General features: G+C 44.7%; 1 protein-coding gene across 3 annotated transcripts in view; it reads right to left on the bottom strand.

The window, feature by feature from the left end:
* The window catches only part of STK39 (serine/threonine kinase 39), a 310745-nt gene extending 297103 nt beyond the window's left edge, over positions 1-13642 (bottom strand). The window contains exon 1 of one of the 3 annotated variants that reach the window (XM_077272788.1): positions 13383-13642. In XM_077272788.1, the coding sequence (XP_077128903.1) occupies positions 13383-13482 (100 nt within the window). In that variant the 5' untranslated portion in view covers positions 13483-13642. The remainder of the gene's footprint in view (positions 1-13382) is intronic. The other 2 variants (XM_077272787.1, XM_077272789.1) reach the window with 2 other exon arrangements.
* Between the last annotated feature and the right edge of the window lie 11165 nt (positions 13643-24807).

Below are 24807 nucleotides of genomic sequence, written 5' to 3'. Positions count from 1 at the left end.
CTGCCTGTAAATTGATTTAACCCCTTCAGATGGATTTACTTCGTGGGACGTGACAGTTCATCAGAAGGTATGTATATTGTTGGTTTATTATTTTGCCAAGCGAGGGTCTTCAGGTAGATTGAGAGAGCAATAAAATATTAAAACAACCTGTGTGTTTATTTCATTAAAATACTTTTTAATAATGTGTGTGTGTGTTTTTTAACCCTTTCATACAATTGGATTAATAATGGATAGGTGTCATAATTGACGCCTCTCCATTATTAATCTGGCTTAATGTCACCTTACAATAGCAAGGTGGCATTAACCCTTCATTACCCCATATCCCACTGCTACAGGGAGTGGGAAGAGAGTGGCCAAGTGCCAGAATAGGCGCATCTTCCAGATGTGCCTTTTCTGGGGTGGCTGGGGGCAGATGTTTGTAGCCAGGGGGGGGTGCAATAACCATGGACCCTCTCCTGGCTATTAATATCTGCCCTCAGTCACTGGCTTTACCACTCTGGCGGAGAAAATTGCGCGGGAGCCCACGCCAATTTTTTCCGCCATTTAACCCTTTATTTTAGCAGCTACAGCACCCAAATTTTGCACATACACACTGCTAACATTAGTAGTGTGGAATATGCAAAAAAAAATGGGATATGAGATGGTTTACTGTATGAAAACCATGTCTCATATCCTGTCGGGTTTGTGCAGGAGAAATGAAAAGCCGGCAATTGAATTACCGGCTTTTCACAGATATCGCGCTGAGTGAAATATAAATACAGAATATATATATACAGTGCCTACAAGTAGTATTCAACCCCCTGCAGATTTAGCAGGTTTAATAAGATGCAAATAAGTTAGAGCCTTCAAACTTCAAACAAGAGCAGGATTTATTAACAGATGCATAAATCTTACAAACCAAAACGTTTTGTTGCTCAGTTAAATTTTTATAAATTTTAAACATAAAAGTGTGGGTCAATTATTATTCAACCCCTAGGTTTAATATTTTGTGGAATAACCTTTGTTTGCAATTACAGCTAATAATCGTCTTTTATAAGACCTGATCAGGCCGGCACAGGTCTCTGGAGTTATCTTGGCCCACTCCTCCATGCAGATCTTCTCCAAGTTATCTAGGTTCTTTGGGTGTCTCATGTGGACTTTAATCTTGAGCTCCTTCCACAAGTTTTCAATTGGGTTAAGGTCAGGAGACTGACTAGGCCACTGCAACACCTTGATTTTTTGCCTCTTGAACCAGGCCTTGGTTTTCTTGGCTGTGTGCTTTGGGTCGTTGTCTTGTTGGAAGATGAAATGACGACCCATCTTAAGATCCTTGATGGAGGAGCGGAGGTTCTTGGCCAAAATCTCCAGGTAGGCCGTGCTATCCATCTTCCCATGGATGCGGACCAGATGGCCAGGCCCCTTGGCTGAGAAACAGCCCCACAGCATGATGCTGCCACCACCATGCTTGACTGTAGGGATGGTATTCTTGGGGTCGTATGCAGTGCCATCCAGTCTCCAAACGTCACGTGTGTGGTTGGCACCAAAGATCTCGATCTTGGTCTCATCAGACCAGAGAACCTTGAACCAGTCAGTCTCAGAGTCCTCCAAGTGATCATGAGCAAACTGTAGACGAGCCTTGACATGACGCTTTGAAAGTAAAGGTACCTTACGGGCTCGTCTGGAACGGAGACCATTGCGGTGGAGTACGTTACTTATGGTATTGACTGAAACCAATGTCCCCACTGCCATGAGATCTTCCCGGAGCTCCTTCCTTTTTGTCCTTGGGTTAGCCTTGCCTTTTCGGACAAGCCTGGCCTCGGCACAAGAGGAAACTTTCAAAGGCTGTCCAGGCCGTGGAAGGCTAACAGTAGTTCCATAAGCCTTCCACTTCCGGATGATGCTCCCAACAGTGGAGACAGGTAGGCCCAACTCCTTGGAAAGGGTTTTGTACCCCTTGCCAGCCTTGTGACCCTCCACGATCTTGTCTCTGATGGCCTTTGAATGCTACTTTGTCTTTCTCATGTTGACCATGTATGAGTGCTGTTCACAAGTTTGGGGAGGGTCTTAAATAGTCAGAAAAGGCTGGAAAAAGAGATAATTAATCCAAACATGTGAAGCTCATTGTTCTTTGTGCCTGAACTACTTCTTAATACTTTAGGGGAACCAAACAGAATTCTGGTGGGTTGAGGGGTTGAATAATAAATGACCCTGTGAAACAACTTTTCACAATTTTTAAAAAAAAATAAGCAAAGAAATAACGTTCTTTTTTGCTGCAGTGCATTTCACACTTCCAGGCTGATCTACAGTCCAAATGTCACAATGCCAAGTTAATTCCAAATGTGTAAACCTGCTAAATCTGCAGGGGGTTGAATACTACTTGTAGGCACTGTATGTGTCTCAATGACATATATATATATACACTCACTGGCCACTTTATTAGGTACACCTGTCCAACTTCTTGTTAACACTTAATTTCTAATCAGCCAATCACATGGCGGCAACTCAGTGCATTTAGGCATGTAGAAATGGTCAAGACAATCTCCTGCAGTTCAAACCGAGCATCAGTATGGGGAAGAAAGGTGATTTGAGTGCCTTTGAACGTGGCATGGTTGTTGGTGCCAGAAGGGCTGGTCTGAGTATTTCAGAAACTGCTGATCTACTGGGATTTTCACGCACAACCATCTCTAGGGTTTACAGAGAATGGTCCGAAAAAGAAAAAAAATCCAGTGAGCGGCAGTTCTGTGGGCGGAAATGCCTTGTTGATGCCAGAGGTCAGAGGAGAATGGGCAGACTGGTTCGAGCTGATAGAAAGGCAACAGTGACTCAAATCGCCACCCGTTACAACCAAGGTAGGCCTAAGAGCATCTCTGAACGCACAGTGCGTCGAACTTTGAGGCAGATGGGCTACAGCAGCAGAAGACCACACCGGGTACCACTCCTTTCAGCTAAGAACATGAAACTGAGGCTACAATTTGTACAAGCTCATCGAAATTGGACAGTAGAAGATTGGAAAAACGTTGCTTGGTCTGATGAGTCTCGATTTCTGCTGCGACATTCAGATGGTAGGGTCAGAATTTGGCGTAAACAACATGAAAGCATGGATCCATCCTGCCTTGTATGGAGCATCTTTGGGATGTGCAGCCGACAAATCTGCGGCAACTGTGTGATGCCATCATGTCAATATGGACCAAAATCTCTGAGGAATGCTTCCAGCACCTTGTTGAATCTATGCCACGAAGAATTGAGGCAGTTCTGAAGGCAAAAGGGGTCCAACCCGTTACTAGCATGGTGTACCTAATAAAGTGGCCGGTGAGTGTATATATATATATATATATATATATATATACTGTATATATTTTTTAACGAACATTTGAGCACATAAATCCATTAGATGTCGGTTTTGCAAGCCTGCGAGAAAATATAGCAGTACGGATGCCATACGGATTACATACGGAGGATGCCATGCGCAAAATACGCTGACACACCCTGCCTACGGATGACATACGGACCACTATTTTGGGGACTTTTCTGCGTATTACGGCCGTAAAAAACGGACCGTATTTTTATACGCTGAGTGTGAGGCCGGCCTTAAAGGGACAAATCCGCGTGCATAGAACTGCACCAGCTGGGAGGACAGTAAATTGCATGCATCTCTGGAGAAAGTGGCAGACAAATCTGTTTGACTCCCTCACCCTGGGGTAATCCCAAACAGGAATTTGGTTTTGTTGTGGATTTTGAAGTCAATGGTAAAAATAAGTAACGGAAAACGGCATAATGTCGATTTAAAAATCATTACTTGAAAGTGTAGAATAGTTTTGCTCGTAATCCAGATAGAAAATCTTGCAGCAATTATCGGTACCTGTTTATATAGGTCTACGGTATTTTATAAATCAAAATGTAATGTATTTTTTTCAGTATGCAATGGTTCCATTCTGTGGTTTTCGGGGATAGCACTCCCACCTATGATAGTCTATGGGGCTATTCCCAGGTCCGTGATTTGTCGTGGACTGAACGGACAACGGAAAATTGCGAGTACATGTCCAATTTTGATCTGAGAGTTTTTAGGGCTAAAAGTAGCAAAACAGGTTAAATACAAAAATAAAAGGGCATTCTTTCATTTAGCACAAAGTTTATGAACTGTGCGCAACAATTTGAAGAATTTTCTTTGGTCTAGCTGGGACAGAAGCGCACAATAGGGAAAAACTGCAAGAGAAATCAGAGATGGTGAGAGTGATGGTTATGTACAGCTAGGGGGGGTGTGTGGGGACACAACACCTATGAAGCTGTGTTCACACATTGCGTTTTTGCAGCGTTTTTATTTTTTCCTGCGTTTTTTTTTTCCTGCAAATTTTAAACTGTGTTTCACAGTACCAGCAAAGTCTATAAGATTTCAGAAATCTCATGCACACAGCTCGGTTTTTATTTTCCTGACTTATTTGGAAAACTGCTGCACTTTTTCAGCGTATTTGCAGAGTTTTTTTCACCCACAGGAAACAATGGTAAGTGCAAAAACAGCAGCAAAAATGCAGGTTTCAGTTTTTGCTGCATTTTAGTGCAAAAATCTAAAAAAAAAAAAATGACCGAAAATCATGATTTATTTTTTTTTGGTCCACTAAACCTTATCAACATGCACAAGAGACAACAAAAACGCAACAATAAAAACAGAACAAAAACTCGGGAAAACCCGCTTTTTGTAGGCTGCTTCTTTACTGCCAGGAGAAGAAGTTTTGTCTGCAGGGGGGGAAAAAAAACGCAGCAAAAACACAACCTGTGAATATAGCCTTAGAGACTTAGAATCCGCGGCAGCAGCACCTGTGGCTGTAGTAGAAATTCTTCCAGATAGGAATTCGCTTTAGAGGAGATGTCCCCGGTACCTGGGCTGCGCTTGCGGGAACAAAGAATACTTGACGGTATAAAATTAAGGTTTTTATTACACCAACGCGTTTTGGCTCCAGATCAGTTTTGTTTTTCTACCTTGAAAAAGGCGTCAGTCCGGTGCCGAAACGCGTTGGTGTGATATAAACCTTCGTTTTATACCTTGGAGGATTCTTCACTCCCGTAATCAGATACATGACATTTCCACTAAAGTGAGTTTGCAGAATGGTGAATCCGATCCTAAGAGCGTTTTTGACAGCGGCAACACATGCAGGGATATAATCCATCTCATGTCTTAGCAGAAATCCCTGTATTCCACCAATTCCCTATCACTGCGCTCTCCATGGCAGCGACACTGCTATATATAGACCGCACTGCTTCTGCCGATCAGTCTTCAGGGGATTCAACCCAGGAACTGAGAAAAGCAATATGTCAAATAAATGGCGGTAACATCTTCTGCAAAATCGCTAATTAAACCCCTCTACTGTGCACAAACCTGCGCGTCGTTTCATACCGGAAATTAAATAATATCCAATACTGAATATTAACTACAAAAACTAAGGCTTTTCAGAATTCTTTGGGGAGGCAACGTGTCATTTACAACCAAAAATCATTCATCCGAGTGCGCCATCAGCCGGAGCCAGAATGTAACCTATCGTTATACGGCGATATGTTGTGTAGGGACGGCAGAAACGCGTTACGTAATGCATTGTCACAAATCAGGTGTGGAGTCTACACAGCACCGGACTGACAGTACAGAGCACTATAAATACTGGTAAAGGTTAATGCGGCACATTGACTTTTTATTAAAGGGATTGGCCAGGATTTTATTTTCCAATATGCATCCCAGCATGGTCAAAAAAAATATATACTCACCTGCCAATACCCCTCCATACTGCTGTCCGGGTCCCCCTGATGTTCTCCAAGCTTTTTCTCCTGACAGTGACATCATGTCACTTCTGCAGTCAATCAGTGGCCATGGCCATAAGGACCAGTGATTGGCTGCAGCAGTTATTGGAATACAATGTATCTGTATTGCTACAGAGAATGCAGGTAAGGCTTCTTTCACACTTCAGTTTGGCGTCAGTCTGCTCCGACATAGTGACGGATCCGTCATAATTGTTGAGAAAACGGTTCTAACGGATCCGTTTTTTTTACGGATCCGTTACTTGGGGGTTGTCTGGGAAAAGTATCTACTTTTTGGAGCATGCGCAATTGAAAAAGCGGATTGGGGCGACGGATCCGCCGAAATGACGGTCGCGATCCGTCGCCCATAGGCGGCCATTCTATGGAATGGCGGACGCGGTGGATCCGTCGCGAACCGCCATTTCGGCGCAGACAAAAAACGTTATAATGTCTATGTGTAGATGACGTCCGCCAAATCTCGACGGATCCGTCGCATGGAGGACGGAACGGACAACCATCCGCTACAATCCGTCGCTAATGCATGTCTATGGGAAAATAGCGGATCCGCCCAAAAAAAAAATGGCGGATCCGCTATTTGACGAAAATGGTGGTTTCAAACTGACGCCAAAAGACTGAAGTGTGAAAGAGGCCTTATGAGACAAGGAGGGATTGGCAGGTGAGTATATTTTATTTTTGACCGTGCTGGGAAGGTTGTTAAAATGTTTGGATAGGACAGCCCCTTTCATCCTGACGAGCTTCTGAAAAAAATGTGGACAACCCCTTTCACCCTGTTGTACGTCTGAGTGGTACACAGCTATGTAATTTCAGTGTTCAACATGGCAAACACCAACCATCCACCTATTTACTATAGGTTGTCCGTGGTGTAGCTCACTTTTCGGACTGGCCAGCAGCTCTCCTGACCCGAGCGTGACAGCCTGAATTTCTATGCAGCCATTATACACGGGTTGGGAGGGCCATCGGCCAGTCCAAGCATTGTGCTGCGATCCCCGTCTGACCTATACAGCCATTTGGACTCTCCCCTAAATCTGTTGAGTCTGGGTCAGGAGACCCATGGTCAGTCTGGAAATCACAGTTCGCATTTTGACCGTGATATGCAAATGTCTGAATTAACCCTAACAGAATTCAAAGGGAATTTATTCAAATTGAAAAACCTTTTAAAAAAGAAATACAAACATAAAAGTGATAAAAGTACGGTAACACCCTCATATTTTTTCATACATTTAAATCTGTCGGTTTTACATTTGTTTTTGGAAAGATTGGATGAAAATAAATCTGAGCCTTGTCATCCCACTTCTCAGGCTCCCTAATGGCAGATATGTGGGACAATAAGTACCTACAGTAACCGGACCGACTGGTCATTCGGAAGACATGGCAGAGAAGGACAAATCAAGGATGGAAGTTTCCGAAAATGTATTTGACCCTGTTACCTATTTCCCGTAACAATAAATTGCCCATAGACCAACTTTCATTATGGTGACCATTCCTAATTTCGTATACCCCGGACCCGATGTCCATGTCCAGATGTTCCGGGTTTGTTGCAAATTCCGACGAGAATCCACAACAAAGTACGGCACAATATATGAGAATGTTTAACAGCCAATTCACACATGAAGGAAAAGCTTAGAGCAGATTTTCGGGCGCTTGGCAGGTTCTCGATCCTATTTTATTGACAATTTGCTGTGCCAAAACCATAACAAAATCTGCATGTTACATAAGAAAGCCCCCTGCAAAGGTGTCAATCACACGGTCCTAGAGGAGCGATAAAACCCCCTATATTACCTCTTCTCTTATTCACCACCATATCCCCTTCGTGGACGCTCATCTTCACCCTCACTGAAAAGCTGCCGACCACGCTGAGGGACGGGGTCACCAATGTCATGACATAAGCAACACTCAGAGGTGGGGGGCAAACAGGGTCCCCTCAAAACAACATTGTAAAGTATTTACTAAGAAAGTCATGGTCCAACTATGGGCTCCAGCCGTAACGACGTCACGTGAGACGCAGAAAACAGTGGTAGGAACATCTGATGGTGGCATCCACTCGTTGCAACTTTTGCTGCTGTGCAGCGGCCTGAACATACCAAAATAGCAAAGCTAAGGCTGTGGTCATATCACGTTACATTCACATTTGCTTCATGCACCAAGAGTGCACATACTCAGTCCACCATACACCAGACTCCGGCCAAACAAGTGTCTTCTGGGCAGTCGAGCATCAACATATATTTTTTTACCTGTAAGACAGAGTAGTCTGCTGTGCTCTACCGTGCAGTGTGTACAGAGATATATTACATAGACATTGGGGCCCATATGTGACACTTAGCACCGTATGGTCATACAGGGGCATCCAATCCTTACAATCCCAGTGTTATATGGAGGGGAATACTCTAAGGCACACATATATTTCAAACTCTGACCCAAGGGCCAAATCTGGTCAGCAGGGTGAGTATATTTGGCCTGCGACACATAGCGGGTCCCCCAAGTATATTAAGCCCGAGACGCCATGCGGGTCCCCAGCCCGGCATGGCACTTTCAACTATACCAGCACGTTAGATACAGTGGAAAGCAATGATGGAGGTAGGAGCGACAGCTGATGCTCCATCTCCCTTCAATCCCCCTCTGTGTCTGACGTCTCAGAGCAGCGGGCGCGATGATATCATTACAACATGGCGGCTATACTGAGGTGTTCAGAGAATCTGAAGAGACCAGAGCAGCGGAGAAACAGGCAGAGGTGAGTATTTTTTTTTTTTTATTTGGGGCCTACTATACTGTATGGAGCACTATGTGGGGCCATTATACTGTATGTAGCACTATGTGGGGCCCTTTATACTGTATGGAGCACTATGAGGCCATTATATTGTATGGAGCACTAAATGGGGCCATTATACTGTACAGAGCACTATGTGGGGCCATTATACTGTATGGAGCACTATGTGGGGCCATTATACTGTATGTAGCACTATGTGGGGCCCTTTATACTGTATGGAGCACTATGAGGCCATTATATTGTATGGAGCACTAAATGGGGCCATTATACTGTACAGAGCACTATGTGGGGCCATTATACTGTATGGAGCACTATGTGGGGCCATTATACTGTATGGAGCACTATGTGGGGTGCATTATACTGTGTGGAGCATTGTTTGGGGTCATTATACTCTAAGGAGAACTATATGGGTCCCTTTATACTGTATGTAACACTATGTGGGGCCATTATTCTGTATGGAGCACTTTTTGTGGCCGTTTTTAATGTATGGCGCACTATGTGGGGTCATTATGCTGTATGGGAGGCAATGCAGGACCCTGTTATACAGTATAGAACAGTATATGATGCCCAGTATACTGTACGGGGCACTATGTGGGGCCCATTATACTGTAAGGAGCACTTTGTGGTCATTATACTGTATACAGGTCTGTGTGGGGATTACAGTTGGAGAATCATACTGTGATGGGATCACGATTCTTTGTTGGAGGGATTGCGAGAGGGGGTACAATATGGTGATCATACCATGTGTGTGGAAGGTACTGTGGAGGAATCCACTGTGGGGGTGTCATACTGTGTTTGGGGGCTCTTTTGTTGGCATCATACTTTATTATCTGCTTTATTATTCAAGGTTTTTTATCCTTTGTTATTAAATAGTTGAACTAATCCATTAGGCCATATGCTTTTTAGTGCTCTTGCATAACATATTATATTATTCCAATATTTTAATTCTAAGATCTATTAATTAAAATATACTTTGTTTGTGGGACAACCCCTTTAAAGGGAACCTGTCAGCAGGATTGTGCACAGTAACCTACAGTGTCAGGTCGGCGCTGTTATACTGATTACAATGATACCTTGGTTGATGAAATTCATCTTGTGGTTGTTGTTTAATCTTTATTTTCAGTTTTCAGTTAATGATATGCCCGTGCTCTAGGGCGGTCCTGGAGAGGGGGCTTTATGTGGTGCTGATTAGGTATTCATAATGCAGACTGCTGACAGGTCACTGATCCCTCACTGACCCGCCCCCTAATTTGCATACTGAATACCTGTACATACCAAAGGAAAAAAAAACACTTCAGCAGTCAGTGTCCTAGTAATCAGTTTTTAATGTTATTAAGCAAGTACAAAAAAAATAAATTTGAAAATGGCACCCGCCGCACCTGTGCAGCAGCAGCTATTGGTGCGAAATCTTGGAGGAGTCGTTTTTTTTTCTCCAACAAGATGGCGCCGTCGGTGCCAGCACAATAGAATGCTTGTCTCAGTGTTGCCAGAAAACATCTTTATGACCCCCGGATTTTTGGGAGAATACTCTGTGGACTGACAAGACAAAAGCTGAACTGTTTGGAAGGTGTACTTCCCATTACATCTGGCGTAGAAGTAACACAGCATTTCAGAAAAGGAACATCATACCAACAGTAAAATATGATGGAGGTAGTGTGCTGGTCTGGGGCTGTTTGCAGCTTCAGGACCTGGAAGATTTGCTGTGGTAAATGGAACCATGAATTCTGCTGTCTACCAAAAGATCCTGAAGGGGAATTTCTGGCTATCTGATTGTGACCTCAAGATGAAAATTACTTGGGTTATGCAGCAGGACAATTATCCAAAATACACCAGCAAGTCCACCTATGAATGGCTTAAAAAAAACAAAATTAGGACTTTGGAGTGGCCTAGTCAGTCCTGACCTTAATATAATTTAGATGCTGCGGCATGACCTTAAAAAGGCGGTTCATGCTCGGAAACCCTCCAATGTGGCTGAATTACAACAATTCTGCAGAAATGAGTGGGCCAAAATTCCTCCAGAGTGTTCTGAAAGACTCATTGCCAGTTATTGCAAACGCTTGATTGCAGTTGTTGCTGCTAAGGGCGGCCCAACCAGTTTTTAGGTTTAGGGGGCAATCACTTTTTCACACAGGGCTCTGTAGGTTTGGATTTCTTTTTCCCTTAATAATAAAGACCTTCATTTAAAAACTTTATTTTATATTTACTTGTGTCATCTTTGTCTAATATTTACATTTAGTTTGGTGATCTGAAACATTAAAGTGTGACAAACACGCAAAAGAATAGGAAACCGGGAAGAGCAAACACTTTTTCACAAAACTGTACTATAGTACTGGGAATGCTATTTTTTAATATTGCTAATAAATTTAGCAATTTTTTAATCCAAAAAAAAAAAAAAACGGCTGGATATCATCAATTTCTTTTCACACATAGGGAAAACCCAGAACCAATAAATGAATTGAAAGAATTATCATACGTCAAGATGTGCAACCAACTGCAACAACTAGAGAAGAACTGGTCAATAGCTCAATAATCATTGCTTCGTAGTTGAAAAATGCTGGAATTCCCTAACCAGTATCTGTATTACAGCCGGGATATCAGGTATGACCGTCCAGCATCATATATTCTTAGAATGCGGCAAGTTTGGGTACGGATGCAATTTGCAAGTGGAAAAATTCTTGTGTGAATGTGTCCTAACGCATCTGTTCTGGTACAAGACTTTGTGCGCGAGTCATATACCTGCCTGGGCCAATATATCATGGGACGGGTTGCTATTATACAATGGTAATAAAGAAGCGTCGTATTAACTGACAGCGAACAGAGAATCTGAAAATCCTGAGGAATTGATAAAATATATTCAAAACTTTTCATCATGAAAACACGAACGTATAAAAAATTGTCCAAGTTTCTTTCAGAGCACTCCAACAATTTTTTTTTTTTCCCATTCGCAGTCATTATGCCATCCGTATGTACGAGACTGGATACAGTTTCCTAAGTTAACCCATTATCTACCAATGTCCTTTTTTGGGGACGCCTAATCTTTAGCTTCTAGCAGCTAAGATTTTAGAATTTTTATAATTAGGTCCAATTTTTTGTGTCGTGTTTGTAAAATGAATGTTTTCGAAATAGGAAATCATGTCATTGTCATTTTTTAATTGAATATTTGGACGCCCTTTTCTGAAAAATCCGTACTTGAAAAAATTTGGCAAATTATGTTTCTGATTCATTAGGACCCAAATAATTAACAATCTGTCATTTAAAAAAAAAAATAAATAAATAAATGAAAATTGCTAATTTGGCAAGTATTGGGTTAAAGAACTGTAATGTATCTGCAGAAATCGGAGGTCGTACGCTGGCTCCATATGGAATCCAAATTTTTTTGTGGCTTAAAAGGGCGAAAAGAGTAGTGCACGCTGCGATTTTTTTCAAGCGCAGATTCAGTTTGTAAAAAAAAAAAAAATTGGTCATCTGCATTGCCCTATAGAGTAACATTGGGCCGAGTGCCATTCATTTTTTCACAGTCCGAAAATAGCGTCGTGTGAACGTGGCCAATAAATAACCTTTATTTGCTGGAACCGGATACCCCTTTAAGTTTTAGCACAGTCAGGCTGTAACTTTTAGGCCACGTTCACACTAGCAGTATTTGGTCAGTATTTTACATCAGTATTTGTAGCCAAAACCAGGAGTGGGTGATAAATGCAGAAGTGGTGACGTGTTTCTATTATACTTTTCCTCTGATTGTTCCACTCCTGGTTTTGGCTGACAAATACTGAGGTAAAATACTGACCAAATACTGCTAGTGTGACCGTGGCCTTAGGGTATGTTTCCACGTGCCGGATTACATCAGGATTTGCTGCAGATTGGACGCAGCGTCCAGATGTTACAGCATAGTAGATAGGATTTTATGAAATCCCGTCTCCACTATGCCTGCAGGGTCACATCCGGCGGCCCTGTGTATCCGGACATGCGGCGTGTCTTTATAGACTGCAGCATGTGTATTTATCTTGTGGAAACGCTCTGTCTCTGCAAGATAAATATCACAGTCAATGAATACGATGCGGTAATTGTGCATGTGCTCAATGAACACATCCGGAATCAGCAAGCATACAACAGGGGGCGGCGTTTTGGGCGGAGCGGGGGGCCCAAAGCGCTGGCTTTCCTGAACGTGTGCACATAGCCTTATAGTATAAACTGCGATGTGGACACATAGTACTCAGGCATGGTGCCCCCAGCTGTTATAGGGTCCGTCGTGCACCTAAAATCCAGCCGTGGCCATAAACCCTTCATTTAGTATAGATTTAATCTGATGATCCACGGATTAGCGACATTATCAGCAAAGATTCCCAGAGTCGATCGGCAGATCACGCGCCGCCTCCTTAGGATGGCGGCGTTTAACCTATGAGCGGATCGCCGTCGTGTCTCTGTAGACTCGGCACAAGTTGTAAAATACCACATGATGCTGCATGACTGAGAGCGTGCATCATCATCATCATCATCATCATCATCATCATGTCCTTGAGAAGCAGCATCCTGGCTCCTCCACATCTCCAGATCAGCAGCCTCCGCCAGATCCCACAGTGATGGGGAGATTACACAGGGGAGCTGGAGAGAACTGGGTGTAGTGGGTGTGATCTTAAAGGGGAAGCGCAGGGTGACAGGGGGCACCTCTCCTGCAGGGGGAGTGATGATGCAATGCACAGGGAACTTTCTTAGCCCTTGCTCTGTGCCTGTACCAGCCGTGGGCAGCATCCCTGCAGTGCCAGCTGTGAGGCCTGGAGCTGTGCTGCCACCTGCCTGACTGATGCCCGGGCACACACCACACACAACACACCGCACTAACCGATGACCTCCTGGAGCTCGTAGCTGTCCCTGCAGATGGGCCACCCGAGGGGCTGTGCGGGGGGCTGGCCGTGCACCGGGGACTCGCTCTGCTCCGCCATCCTGCTGCTGCTGCTGCTGACGAGGAGGAGGAGGGTGATGCTGCCGGTGGCACCTCTGCTGCGGCCGGGCTGCTGCGGGCACTCGTCACTGACAGCAGCCGGGCGGGCACAGGGCTGAGGAGGAGGAGGAGAGGGAGGAGGTGCGGCCGGGGCTTCCTCCTGGGTGACAGCGGAGGGAGGTGGCGCTTCCTCGGTCACCAGCCTCCTGCGATGTTACCTACACAGCTGGCATCAGGCGGGGCAATGGAGCTGGCATCACGCTCCGCACCCGCCAATGGAGCCTCCGCACCCGGCAATGGAGGCTCCACACCCGGCAATGGAGGCTCCGCACCCGGCAATGGAGGCTCCGCACCCGGCAATGGAGGCTCCTCAGGCTGCACTGTGTACAGTACACAGAGCGAGGGCCACATCTACAACTTACTATTAGCAGGGGATATACTTATTTATTTTCTTACACCATGTTCTATCATTGGGAGAAAACAGAGAAAGTCCATAAAGTGTTCCAATGTATAATACATAGCATTATACAGCACACATACTAATAGCTAGTGTCTATATATATGTATAGCATTATATCCTACTGCTAGCACTGCACTACTGGGCTTCTAGAGAATAATATATAGTTATAGTGCTATAATAAGTCATTTATATATCTTCTATTTTATTTTATAAAGCATCAGCAATACCGTTATTCCTTATAATATTAAAAAAAATATAGCACAAGAAGCATTATTATTATTATAATTATTATCATCATCAATAAATGTAGTGACACGGTTATTGCACACACATATATATGGATCCATGCACGACTATAAATGCATCTATGTGTGTGACTTACAAATTCTGTGGAAGCATGGCTGGAAAGCAATGTCTGACTTTTCATTTGTTCATGTTTATAGATTTTTTTTATTTATTACTTTTGTCAGATTCAAGTTATTTCTGTGACCGTCTTGGGTTTTTCTGTCATTAAACGAGGGGTACCGACAATTTTGACCACATGTGTAGAGGGCGCACCAAATTTACACTGTTCTATATATAAGGCCTCTTTCACACTTTCGTCGGTACGGGTCCGTCGCTAAGAGTCGGCGCGACGTACCGATGCATGTTGTGAAAATGTGTCACGACGTGGGCAGCGGATGAAGTTTTTCAATGTATCCGCTGCCCATTCTGAAGTCCGGGGAGGAGGGGGCGGAGTTCTGGCCACCAGGGCCGGACTGGCCATTGGGCACTTCTGGCAAATGCCAGAAGGGCTGGGGCCAGTAGTGGGCTGCTGCACTGTTCCTCCCCCTCTCCCCGCCAGTGCCGCTGCTGCATTTAACTATACCGGCGTCTATAACGCCGGTATAGTTCAATGCAATGATGGAGGAGAGAGCGTCTCCTGACGCTCCCTCTCCCATCATTCCCCGCTCTGCCTCTGACAGTACACTGCGGGTATGCGATGACGTCATATCATCGCGCACCTGCTGTGTCCTGGGCAGACTGCAGCCGCCGAGACAGGAGCAGGGAGCAGCGCGGGCTAAAGGAAAGGTAAGGAGAGTGGGTTTTTTTTAAAAACTGGACTGTGGGGCCATTATCGGGGGGGTTGGTGGGGGAGAAATGAGATGTGGGCTGTGCTGTATATACCACTGTGTGGGCTGTGCTGTATATACTCCTGTGTGGGCTGTGCTCTATATATCCCTGTGTGGGCTGTGCTGTATATACCACTGTGTGGGCTGTGCTGTATATACCACTGTGTGTGCTGTACTCTATATATCCCTGTGTGGGCTGTGCTGTATATACCACTGTGTGGGCTGTGCTGTATATACCACTGTGTGGGCTGTGCTGTATATACCCCTGTGTGGGCTGTGCTCTATATATCCCTGTGTGGGCTGTGCTGTATATACCCCTATGTGGGCTGTGCTGTATATACCCCTGTGTGGGCTGTGCTGTATATACTCCTGTGTGGGCTGTGCTCTATATATCCCTGTGTGGGCTGTGCTGTATATACCACTGTGTGGGCTGTGCTGTATATACCCCTGTGTGGGCTGTGCTCTATATATCCCTGTGTGGGCTGTGCTGTATATACCCCTATGTGGGCTGTGCTGTATATACCCCTGTGTGGGCTGTGCTCTATATATCCCTGTGTGGGCTGTGCTGTATATACCACTGTGTGGGCTGTGCTGTATATACCCCTGTGTGGGCTGTGCTCTATATATCCCTGTGTGGGCTGTGCTCTATATACCCCTGTGTGGGCTGTGCTGTATATACCCCATGTGGGCTGTGCTGTATACACCCCTGTATGTGCTGTACTCTATATATCCCTGTGTGGGCTGTGCTGTATATACCACTGTGTGGGCTGTGCTGTATATACCCCTGTGTGGGCTGTGCTGTATATACCCCTGTGTGGGCTGTGCTATATATACCCCTGTGTGGGCTGTGCTGTATATACCACTGTGTGGGCTGTGCTGTATATACCCCTGTGTGGGCTGTGCTGTATATACCCCTGTGTGGGCTGTGCTGTATATACCCCTGTGTGGCTGTGCTGTATATACCCCTGTGTGGGCTGTGCTGTATATACCCCTGTGTGGGCTGTGCTGTATATACCCCTGTGTGGGCTGTGCTGTATATACCCCTGTGTGGGCTGTGCTGTGTATACCCCCGTGTGGGCTGTGCTGTATATAGCACTGTGTGGGCTGTGCTGTATATACCCCTGTGTGGGCTGTGCTGTATATACCCCTGTGTGGGCTGTGCTGTATATACCCCTGTGTGGGCTGTGCTGTATATAGCACTGTGTGGGCTGTGCTGTATATAGCACTGTGTGGGCTGTGCTGTATATAGCACTGTGTGGACTGTGCTGTATACTACTATGCGGGCTGTGCTGTATACTACTACGTGGGCTGTGCTGTATGCTACTATGCGGGCTGTGCTATATTATGCAGGCTGTGCTATATACTGTGCAAGTTGTGCTATATACTATGCGGGCTTTGCTATATACTATAGGGGTATATTATATTCTATGGGGGAGGCCGTGTTATATACTATGTGGCTGTGTTATACACTATTGCGGGGGTATATTATATTCTGTAGATGAGGCTGTGTTATATACTATGGGGGTATATTATATTCTATGGGGGAGTGTTATGGACCTGGTGGTTAGGTGCACCAGAAATGACCTGATAGTTAAACACGGAATCGGGACGAGCTCTGGGGAAATGGGAACTCTGCTGACCGCAAACCCTACACCTATCAACACAACTAGAAATAGCCGTGGAGCGTGCCTAACTCTGCCTAGACGCCTCTTCACAGCCTAAGAGCTAACTTCCCCTAAAGAAAGGAAACAAAGCCTCACTTGCCTCAGAGAAATTTCCCCAAAGGTAAAAGCAGCCCCCCACAAGTATTGACTGTGAGATAAGAGGAAATCACAAACACAGGATGAAATAGGTTTTAGCAAAGAGAGGCCAGTCTAACTAAACAGATTGAGGACAGAAAAGGGATCTTTGCGGTCAACACAAAAAGCTACAAAAACCACGCAGAGTGTGCAAAAAATACCCCCGCACCGACTCACGATGCGGTGGTGCCACTCTGCACCCCCAGAGCTTCCAGCTAGCCAGATAGTTTCATGAAAGCAAGTTGGACTAAAACTTAGCAAGAAAAACCATATGTATCAAATGAACAAGCAGGAACTTAGCTTGTGCTGGAGTAGACAGGTCCACAGAAAGATCCAGGAGAGATCTGAACAGGCACTAGAACATTGACAGCTGGCATGGAGTAATGATCTGAGTGGAGTTAAATAGAGAATCCAGCCTAGCCCTAAACGAGGGCAGCTGGAGAAGGAATCTCAGAACCAGCAGCTCCACTCACAGCCACCAGAGGGAGTCCAAGGACAGAGCTCACCGAAGTACCATTCATGACCACAGGAGGGAGTTCGAGAATGGAATTCACAACAGGGGAGGCTGTCTTATATACTATGGGGGACTGCATTATATTCTATGGGGGGCTACATTATATATTATGGGGATGTGGGCTATATTATATTCTATGGGGGGCTGTATTAGATTTTATGAGGGATGATTGCATCATACTCTGATGGGGCTGCATTATATTCTATGGGGAGGTGGGCTGTATTCTATTCTATTCGGGGCTACATTAAATTATATGGGGGGCTGTATTATATTTATATTCTATGAGGGGTGATTTCATCATACTCTATGGGGGGGCTGCATTATACTCTGTAGGGTGGTGGCTGCATTATACTGTATGTGGGCTGCATTATACTGTATCGAGGACTATGGGAAATACGTTATACTATATGAAGAACTATGGGGTGCATTATACTATGGGAAGTGAATTGTACTACATGGATGACTATAGCGGTGCATTATACTATATGGAGCACTATGAGGAGTGTATTATACTATGTGGAGGACTGAGCAGTGTATTTTTATATATGGAGGACTATAGGGAGTGTATTATACTACATGGAGGACTGTGGTGCACATTATAATATATGGAGGACAATGGGGTGTATTTTACTAAACAAGTAAATGCTGCATATTCAGATTGTTTTTGCTGGAACAAAAATCATTGTTCTCAGCAGCACATTGCCAGTGTAAACTGTAGATGTGCTGCTTATAACATGATACTGTATGGGGATCTGTTAGTGATCTATTAGTAATCGTCCTGTCCCATCATTATTCCTCAGCTGGTGGAAAGAGGCCGGGAAACAAGTGTTGAACAACTTCAGTATTGTTGATCAAACTCATTTAGCGGCCTGAACTCAGCGCTTGTAAATACAACCGAAATGCTTTTGTGTGATGTGCAATATGTTAGCATTTGGGGCCCCATTATAAACTTTGCCTGGGCGTAGGGCCCCACTTTGCCTAAAACCGGCCCTGCCTACAAGTGTACAAAGATATTATACAGTCACCATGTGACAAGTGGGCCTGTGTAACTTCAAATGCCAGGGCTGAATTTTAGTCCCAGTCCGTCCCTGGCCGCGCATGCGTGGCAGGAAATGGCGGACGCGACGTACGAAAAAACGTTCCCTTGAACGTTTTTTCGTGCCGACGGTCCGCCAAAACATGACGCATCCAGTGCACCACGGACGCAATGTATGGCCATACGTCGCTAATACAAGTCTATGGGAAAAAACGCATCCTGCGGGCACATTTGCAGGATCCGTTTTTTCCCAAAAACGACGCATTGCGACGGATGTCACCCGACACAAGTGTGAAAGTAGGTTTAGCCGCACACTGACTACTTTACATTGTATCAAGGTGTCATATCCTCAGTGTTGTCCCAAGAAAAGATATAATAAAATATTTACAAAAATGTGAGAGGTGAATGTTTATTTCAGAGGAGTGGTGGAAAAGCTGATGAACTGGGCACTTTAATGTTTCTTAATCTGTCAGTGCTTAATTTTCACATGCAGTATGATTTCATCCTCCATCACCTGTGTATAAGAGGATTTAGGCTATGGGATAGAGCTACTGAGCATGTGCGACCACCAGTAACCCACACCTTAGATGGACATTCTGAGAAGGAAATAAAAAAACTCCATGGCGGAACCATAACAAATGAGTAACGTAATAGCCCATTAATGAATATTACATAACTGTCAGGTGCTACCAATTTGCACTAAAGTATTTGGAGTATATATTCTTCTACATGGCGTTATATATCCTATTGTTGTGTACGTTCCTTTGCACTCTGCACACAATTATTGAGTACTAGATGGTGGCCCGATTCTAACGCATCGGTATTCTAGAATATGCATGTCCACGTAGTATATTGCCCAGCCACGTAGTATATTGGCCAGCCACAAAGTATATTGCCCAGCCACGTAGTATATTGCCCAGTCACGTAGTATATTGCCCAGTCAAGTAGTATATTGCCCAGCCACGTAGTATATTGCCCAGTCACGTAGTATATTGCCCAGTCACGTAGTATATTGCCTAGCCACGTAGTATATTGCCCAGCCACGTAGTATATTGCCCAGTCACGTAGTATATTGCCCAGTCACGTAGTATATTGCCCAGCCACGTAGTATATTGCCCAGTCACGTAGTATATTGCCCAGCCACGTAGTATATTGCCCAGCCACGTAGTATATTGCCCAGTCACGTAGTATATTGCCCAGTCACGTAGTATATTGCCCAGTCACGTAGTATATTGCCCAGCCACGTAGTATATTGCCCAGTCACGTAGTATATTGCCCAGCCAAGTAGTATATTGCCCAGCCACGTAGTATATTGCCCAGCCACGTAGTATATTGCCCAGCGACGTAGTATATTGCCCAGTCACGTAGTATATTGCCCAGTCACGTAGTATATTGCCCAGTCACGTAGTATATTGCCCAGCCACGTAGTATATTGCCCAGTCACGTAGTATATTGCCCAGTCACATAGTATATTGCCCAGCCACGTAGTATATTGCCCAGTCACGTAGTATATTACCCAGCCACGTAGTATATTGCCCAGCCACGTAGTATATTGCCCAGCCACGTAGTATATTGCCCAGCCACGTAGTATATTGCCCAGCCACGTAGTATATTGCCCAGCCACGTAGTATATTGCCCAGCTACGTAGTATATTGCCCAGTCACGTCGTATATTGCCCAGTCACGTAGTATATTGCCCAGCCACGTAGTATATTGCCCAGTCACGTAGTATATTGCCCAGCCACGTAGTATATTGCCCAGTCACGTCGTATATTGCCCAGTCACGTAGTATATTGCCCAGTCACGTAGTATATTGCCCAGCCACGTAGTATATTGCCCAGTCACGTATATTGCCCAGCGACGTAGTATATTGCCCAGCCACGTAGTATATTGCCCAGCCACGTAGTATATTGCCCAGCCACGTAGTATATTGCCCAGTCACGTAGTATATTGCCCAGCCATGTAGTATATTGCCCAGCCACGTAGTATATTGCCCAGCCATGTAGTATATTGCCCAGCCACATAGTATATTGCCCAGCCACGTAGTATATTGCCCAGCCACATAGTATATTGCCCAGCCACGTAGTATATTGCCCAGCCACGTAGTATATTGCCCAGTCATGTAGTATATTTCCCAGCCACGTAGTATATTGCACAGCGACGGAGTATACAGCACAGAGCCATGTAGTATACAGTCTTAAAATAAACATATACTCACCTTCTGAAGGCCCATTGAAGTCCTGGCCCTGTGTGCGGTGCACGCGGCAGCTTCCAGTCCCAGGGTTGGTATGAGCGCAGGACCTGTGATAACGTCGCGGTCACATGACCATGACGTTATGGCAGGCCCTTCTCGCATACCATCCTTGGGACCGAAACCTGCCACTTGCATGGAGCGGTCACTGGAGCGCCGCGAGGAGCGGGAAAGGCGGCGGAAGGTGAGTATATAATGATTTTTTATTTTTTTAATTTTTTTTAACATTAGATCTTTTTACTATTGATGCTGCATAGGCAGCATCAATAGTAAAAACTTGGTCACACAGGGTTAATAGCTGCAGTAACGGAGTGAGTTACCCACGGCATAATGTGTGTCCGCCGGGCACTGACTGCAGGGGAGTAGGGAGGGACTAATCAGACTGTGGCCATCGCTGATTGGTCGCGGCAGCCATGACAGGCAGCTGGCAAGACCAATCAGCGACTTGGATTCTATGACAGACAGAGGCCGCGACCAATGAATATCCGTGACAGACAGAGAGACAGAAGTGACCCTTAGACAATTATATAGTAGATTTTGATCATTTTTAGGCAGATTTTCCAACGTGAAGCTGTATAAATGAATGCGTATTGGATGAAGCAGATCAGGTGATGAGTATTTGGGCAAAATGAGGAGGTTAGGCTGTGGTTGGTGCTGCCTAAAAAGTTGATTGTCAGATTAAGGAACTAACAGACTCCATGGATGGAAGGCTTATCGCTATTATTGAAAAGAAGGACAACTAAATTGGCCAATGATCATTTTTGGAAATATCAAAAATGTATTTTTGATTATTGGAAAAATAGGTTAAATTATGCTCTGCCGGACCGAAAGATTATAGATCCCAATCATTGAAGCCAAGGATCCAGAAAATCAAGGATGCTCTGGTCCAGCAGTGCAGAATTTAACCCATTTTTCCAACAATCACTAACCTTCATCCCTTCATTTTGCGCTATAGTGTTTTCGGCCTATTCACATTAGAAATATAATTTCGTACATTTTGAGTTGTTTGGTTATTATTCTCATTTCAACAGATGAAAATAAAAAATTGAGTTGGGAAAATTGACATTTTTCATTCAGTTGCATGACAATTCTGCACACTAATACTGTGTTTCCCCCAAAATAAGACCTACCGCGTAAATAAGCCATAGCACGATTTTTCAGGATTTTTTGAGTATGCTTGAAAAATAAGCCGTGCTCCAAAAATAAGCCCTAGTTACATCCAGGGCCAGTGTTGGGGTGGGGAAACACTTGGGTAATTGTTCAGGGCCTCCAATCTCCTAGGTGCTCCCAGGATTTCTATTCCAAGGTTAAGACTGTTTAAGGACCTTTTGTGACATCTCGGTCATAATTCCAAGGAGCTGATCCTGAATACCCCTAAAGGAGATGATCCTACATACCCTTGAGGAGGACAAGCTACTGCATACCGTCAAGGAGGAAACCTGCATATTCAAGGAGGTGATCCTGCACACCTTTGGCGAGGTACTCATCTTCCACGCCCCGTCACGCTGCATGAAAACGGGGGTAATCAGTGGTTGTATTACTGCTGTGGACATCTCCAGGTTCAGCTTTGCCACAATTTGTGAGGCGCCGGACCCCATTAAATACATGATGATACTGAGATGCGAGACTCATGCTAGTTTCTCACAAGTGTGATCCCGGCCTTACCAAAAACCCTGTGCATCACATAACTACAATATTGAGACCCAGTAACGTTTTTTGATCTTATTCCATATAAAAATGTGATGTAACAGAAAAATAGAATGTTTAAATTAGGGGACAACTTTTTTTTATTAGCAAACGTGCTTTCCAACATGTTGCAAAATCATTAAATTAGCACTTTGAGATGCTTCCGATGTGTGACTATGCACAGTCCGTCCACATCTGACCAACTAGTACAAATCTTTAATGTTCTTTAGAACTCCCAATCCAACAAAGACCCCCGTCAACAGAATGTTTATTAATGGACGTAACAGGGTGACACACAACCTTTCTTTATAACAGGTTTGAACAAACAAAATCAGCAAATCTCCTCTAAACAGGTCATCTACAGTATATAATAGCACCGCCCGGGATTGACACTGCAATGTGGTTCCAGATTGATTGCACATCACCAGACACTAAGCATCAGCATCCATTTTAGATTTGCTTATACGGTGCCCACTGATTCCAACAAACATCAATAGTTTTCATTTAGCATAAAGATTCATTCGCTCATGGACATTGCCCATGGTGGTAAAGATTTGGAACAAAACTGCGAAACTTAAAATCTATCACTTTTGGTGATAGATTTGGCCACCCTGTTACTGAATCCCCGCCCCGCACTGTGTTATGCATTATGCACAGTGCGGGGTGGGGATACAGTAACAGGAAGGCCGCACTGCCCGCACAGGTGCAGAATGGAACCCGGCATCAGCGCTAGGACTGCTAATGCTCTATGCGCCTGCGCCAGGCAGAAGAGCAGAGCGCAGGCGCATGATTTCGGACGATAACAGCGCTGAGGGGGCGGCGAAAATCAACACAGAAGAGATGACTGACGGCAGTTGGGCGCTTCTAAGAGGAGGCTTCAGACCCGCCTCCAGGTACAAAGACAGGTATTTGAGCTAAATTGTAAATACATTTATGTGGGAATAACAGGAACAAAAACTAAAAGAGCCACCTTGTTAGACTGCAGCATTACTGATGCACAAGGTGGCTCTTTTAGTTTATAACGGCTGGAGGGGGTGACAGTGGCCCTTTAAACAGGTTTTACCTTAGGTAACAAGTCTGTAGTTACTTGTGTCTCCTCACATTGCATGTCTTCACTTCAGCACCCGGCGCCGGGGAACAGCACAAACAGTACCGCTGATACCCAGGCGCTGTTATGTGTCACACTGATAAGACAGGGATGTCATCCGTATGTCATCAGTATGCACATGTGCGGGACATTTTGCGGGCCGGTGCTGCTACCGGAAACACTGACTTCTGAACCAGCCCTTTGTGAACTTTGTCATTTACTGAACTTTGGCCATCTTTTTCTGATTTTTAGGAAAAATATTAGAGAATCTGAACACGAATCCAAATAAGCTAAGTTCATGCCAAATTTCAGATTGGCAAACATTTTTCGAACAAGTTTTCTCCTCTCTACTCATTACCTGTATAAAAGACACATGTCCACACACTCAATCAGACTCCAACCTTTCCACCATGGCCAAGTCAAAGAGCTGTCTAAGGACACCAGGGACAAAACTGTAGACCTGCACAAGGCTGGGATGGGCTACAGGACAATAGGCAAGCAGCTTGGTGAGAAGGCAAATACTGTTTGCACAATTATTAGAAAATGGAAGAAACACAAGGATGATTCTGAGAAAGGACCGGAATCAGCACAAAATTACACGGGAGGACCTGGTCAATAGCCTGAAGAGAGCTGGGAGCACAGTCTCAAACATTACTGTTAGAAACACACTACGCTGTCAGGGATTAAAATTCGTCAGGGCACGCAAGGTCCCCCTGCTCATAGCAGCACATGTCCAGACCCATTTCAAGTTCACCAATGACCATCTGGATGATCCAGAGGAGGCATGGGAGAAGGTCATGTGGTCAAATGAGACCAAAATAGAACATTTTGGAATCAACTCCACTCATCGTGTTAAAGAGGAAGAAGGATGAGTACAACCTCAAGAACACTGCCCCAACCGTGAAGCCTGGTGGGGGAAACATCACACTTTGGGGTGGTTTTCTGCAAAGGAGACAGGACTACTGCACAATATTGAAGGGAGGATGGATGAGGTCATGTATCACAAGATTTTGACCAACAACCTCCTTCCCTCAGTAAGAGCATTGAAGGTGGGTTGTGACTGGGTCTTCCAGCAAGACAATGACTAAAAAAACACAGCCAGAGCAACTAAGGAGTGGCTCCGTCAGAAGCATTTTAAGGTTCAAGAGTGGCCTAGCCAGTTTCCATGCCTGAATCCAATAGAAAATCTTTAGAGGGAGCTGAAACTCAAAGCTGTCCAGCAACAGCCCCGAAACCTGAAAGATCTGGAGAAGATCTGTATGAAGGAGTGCAAACTTGGTCAAGAACTGAAGGAAAAGTTTGACATCTGTAATTGCAAACACAGGTTTCTGTTCTGTTTTTCTATTGTATCAAATACTGTATATACTCGAGTATAAGCCGAC

Source organism: Ranitomeya variabilis, chromosome 7, assembly GCF_051348905.1.
Source record: "Ranitomeya variabilis isolate aRanVar5 chromosome 7, aRanVar5.hap1, whole genome shotgun sequence".
Taxonomy (NCBI): domain Eukaryota; kingdom Metazoa; phylum Chordata; class Amphibia; order Anura; family Dendrobatidae; genus Ranitomeya; species Ranitomeya variabilis.
Note: the sequence above shows the minus strand (reverse complement) of the source record. Positions and strands in the feature narration are given on the sequence as shown.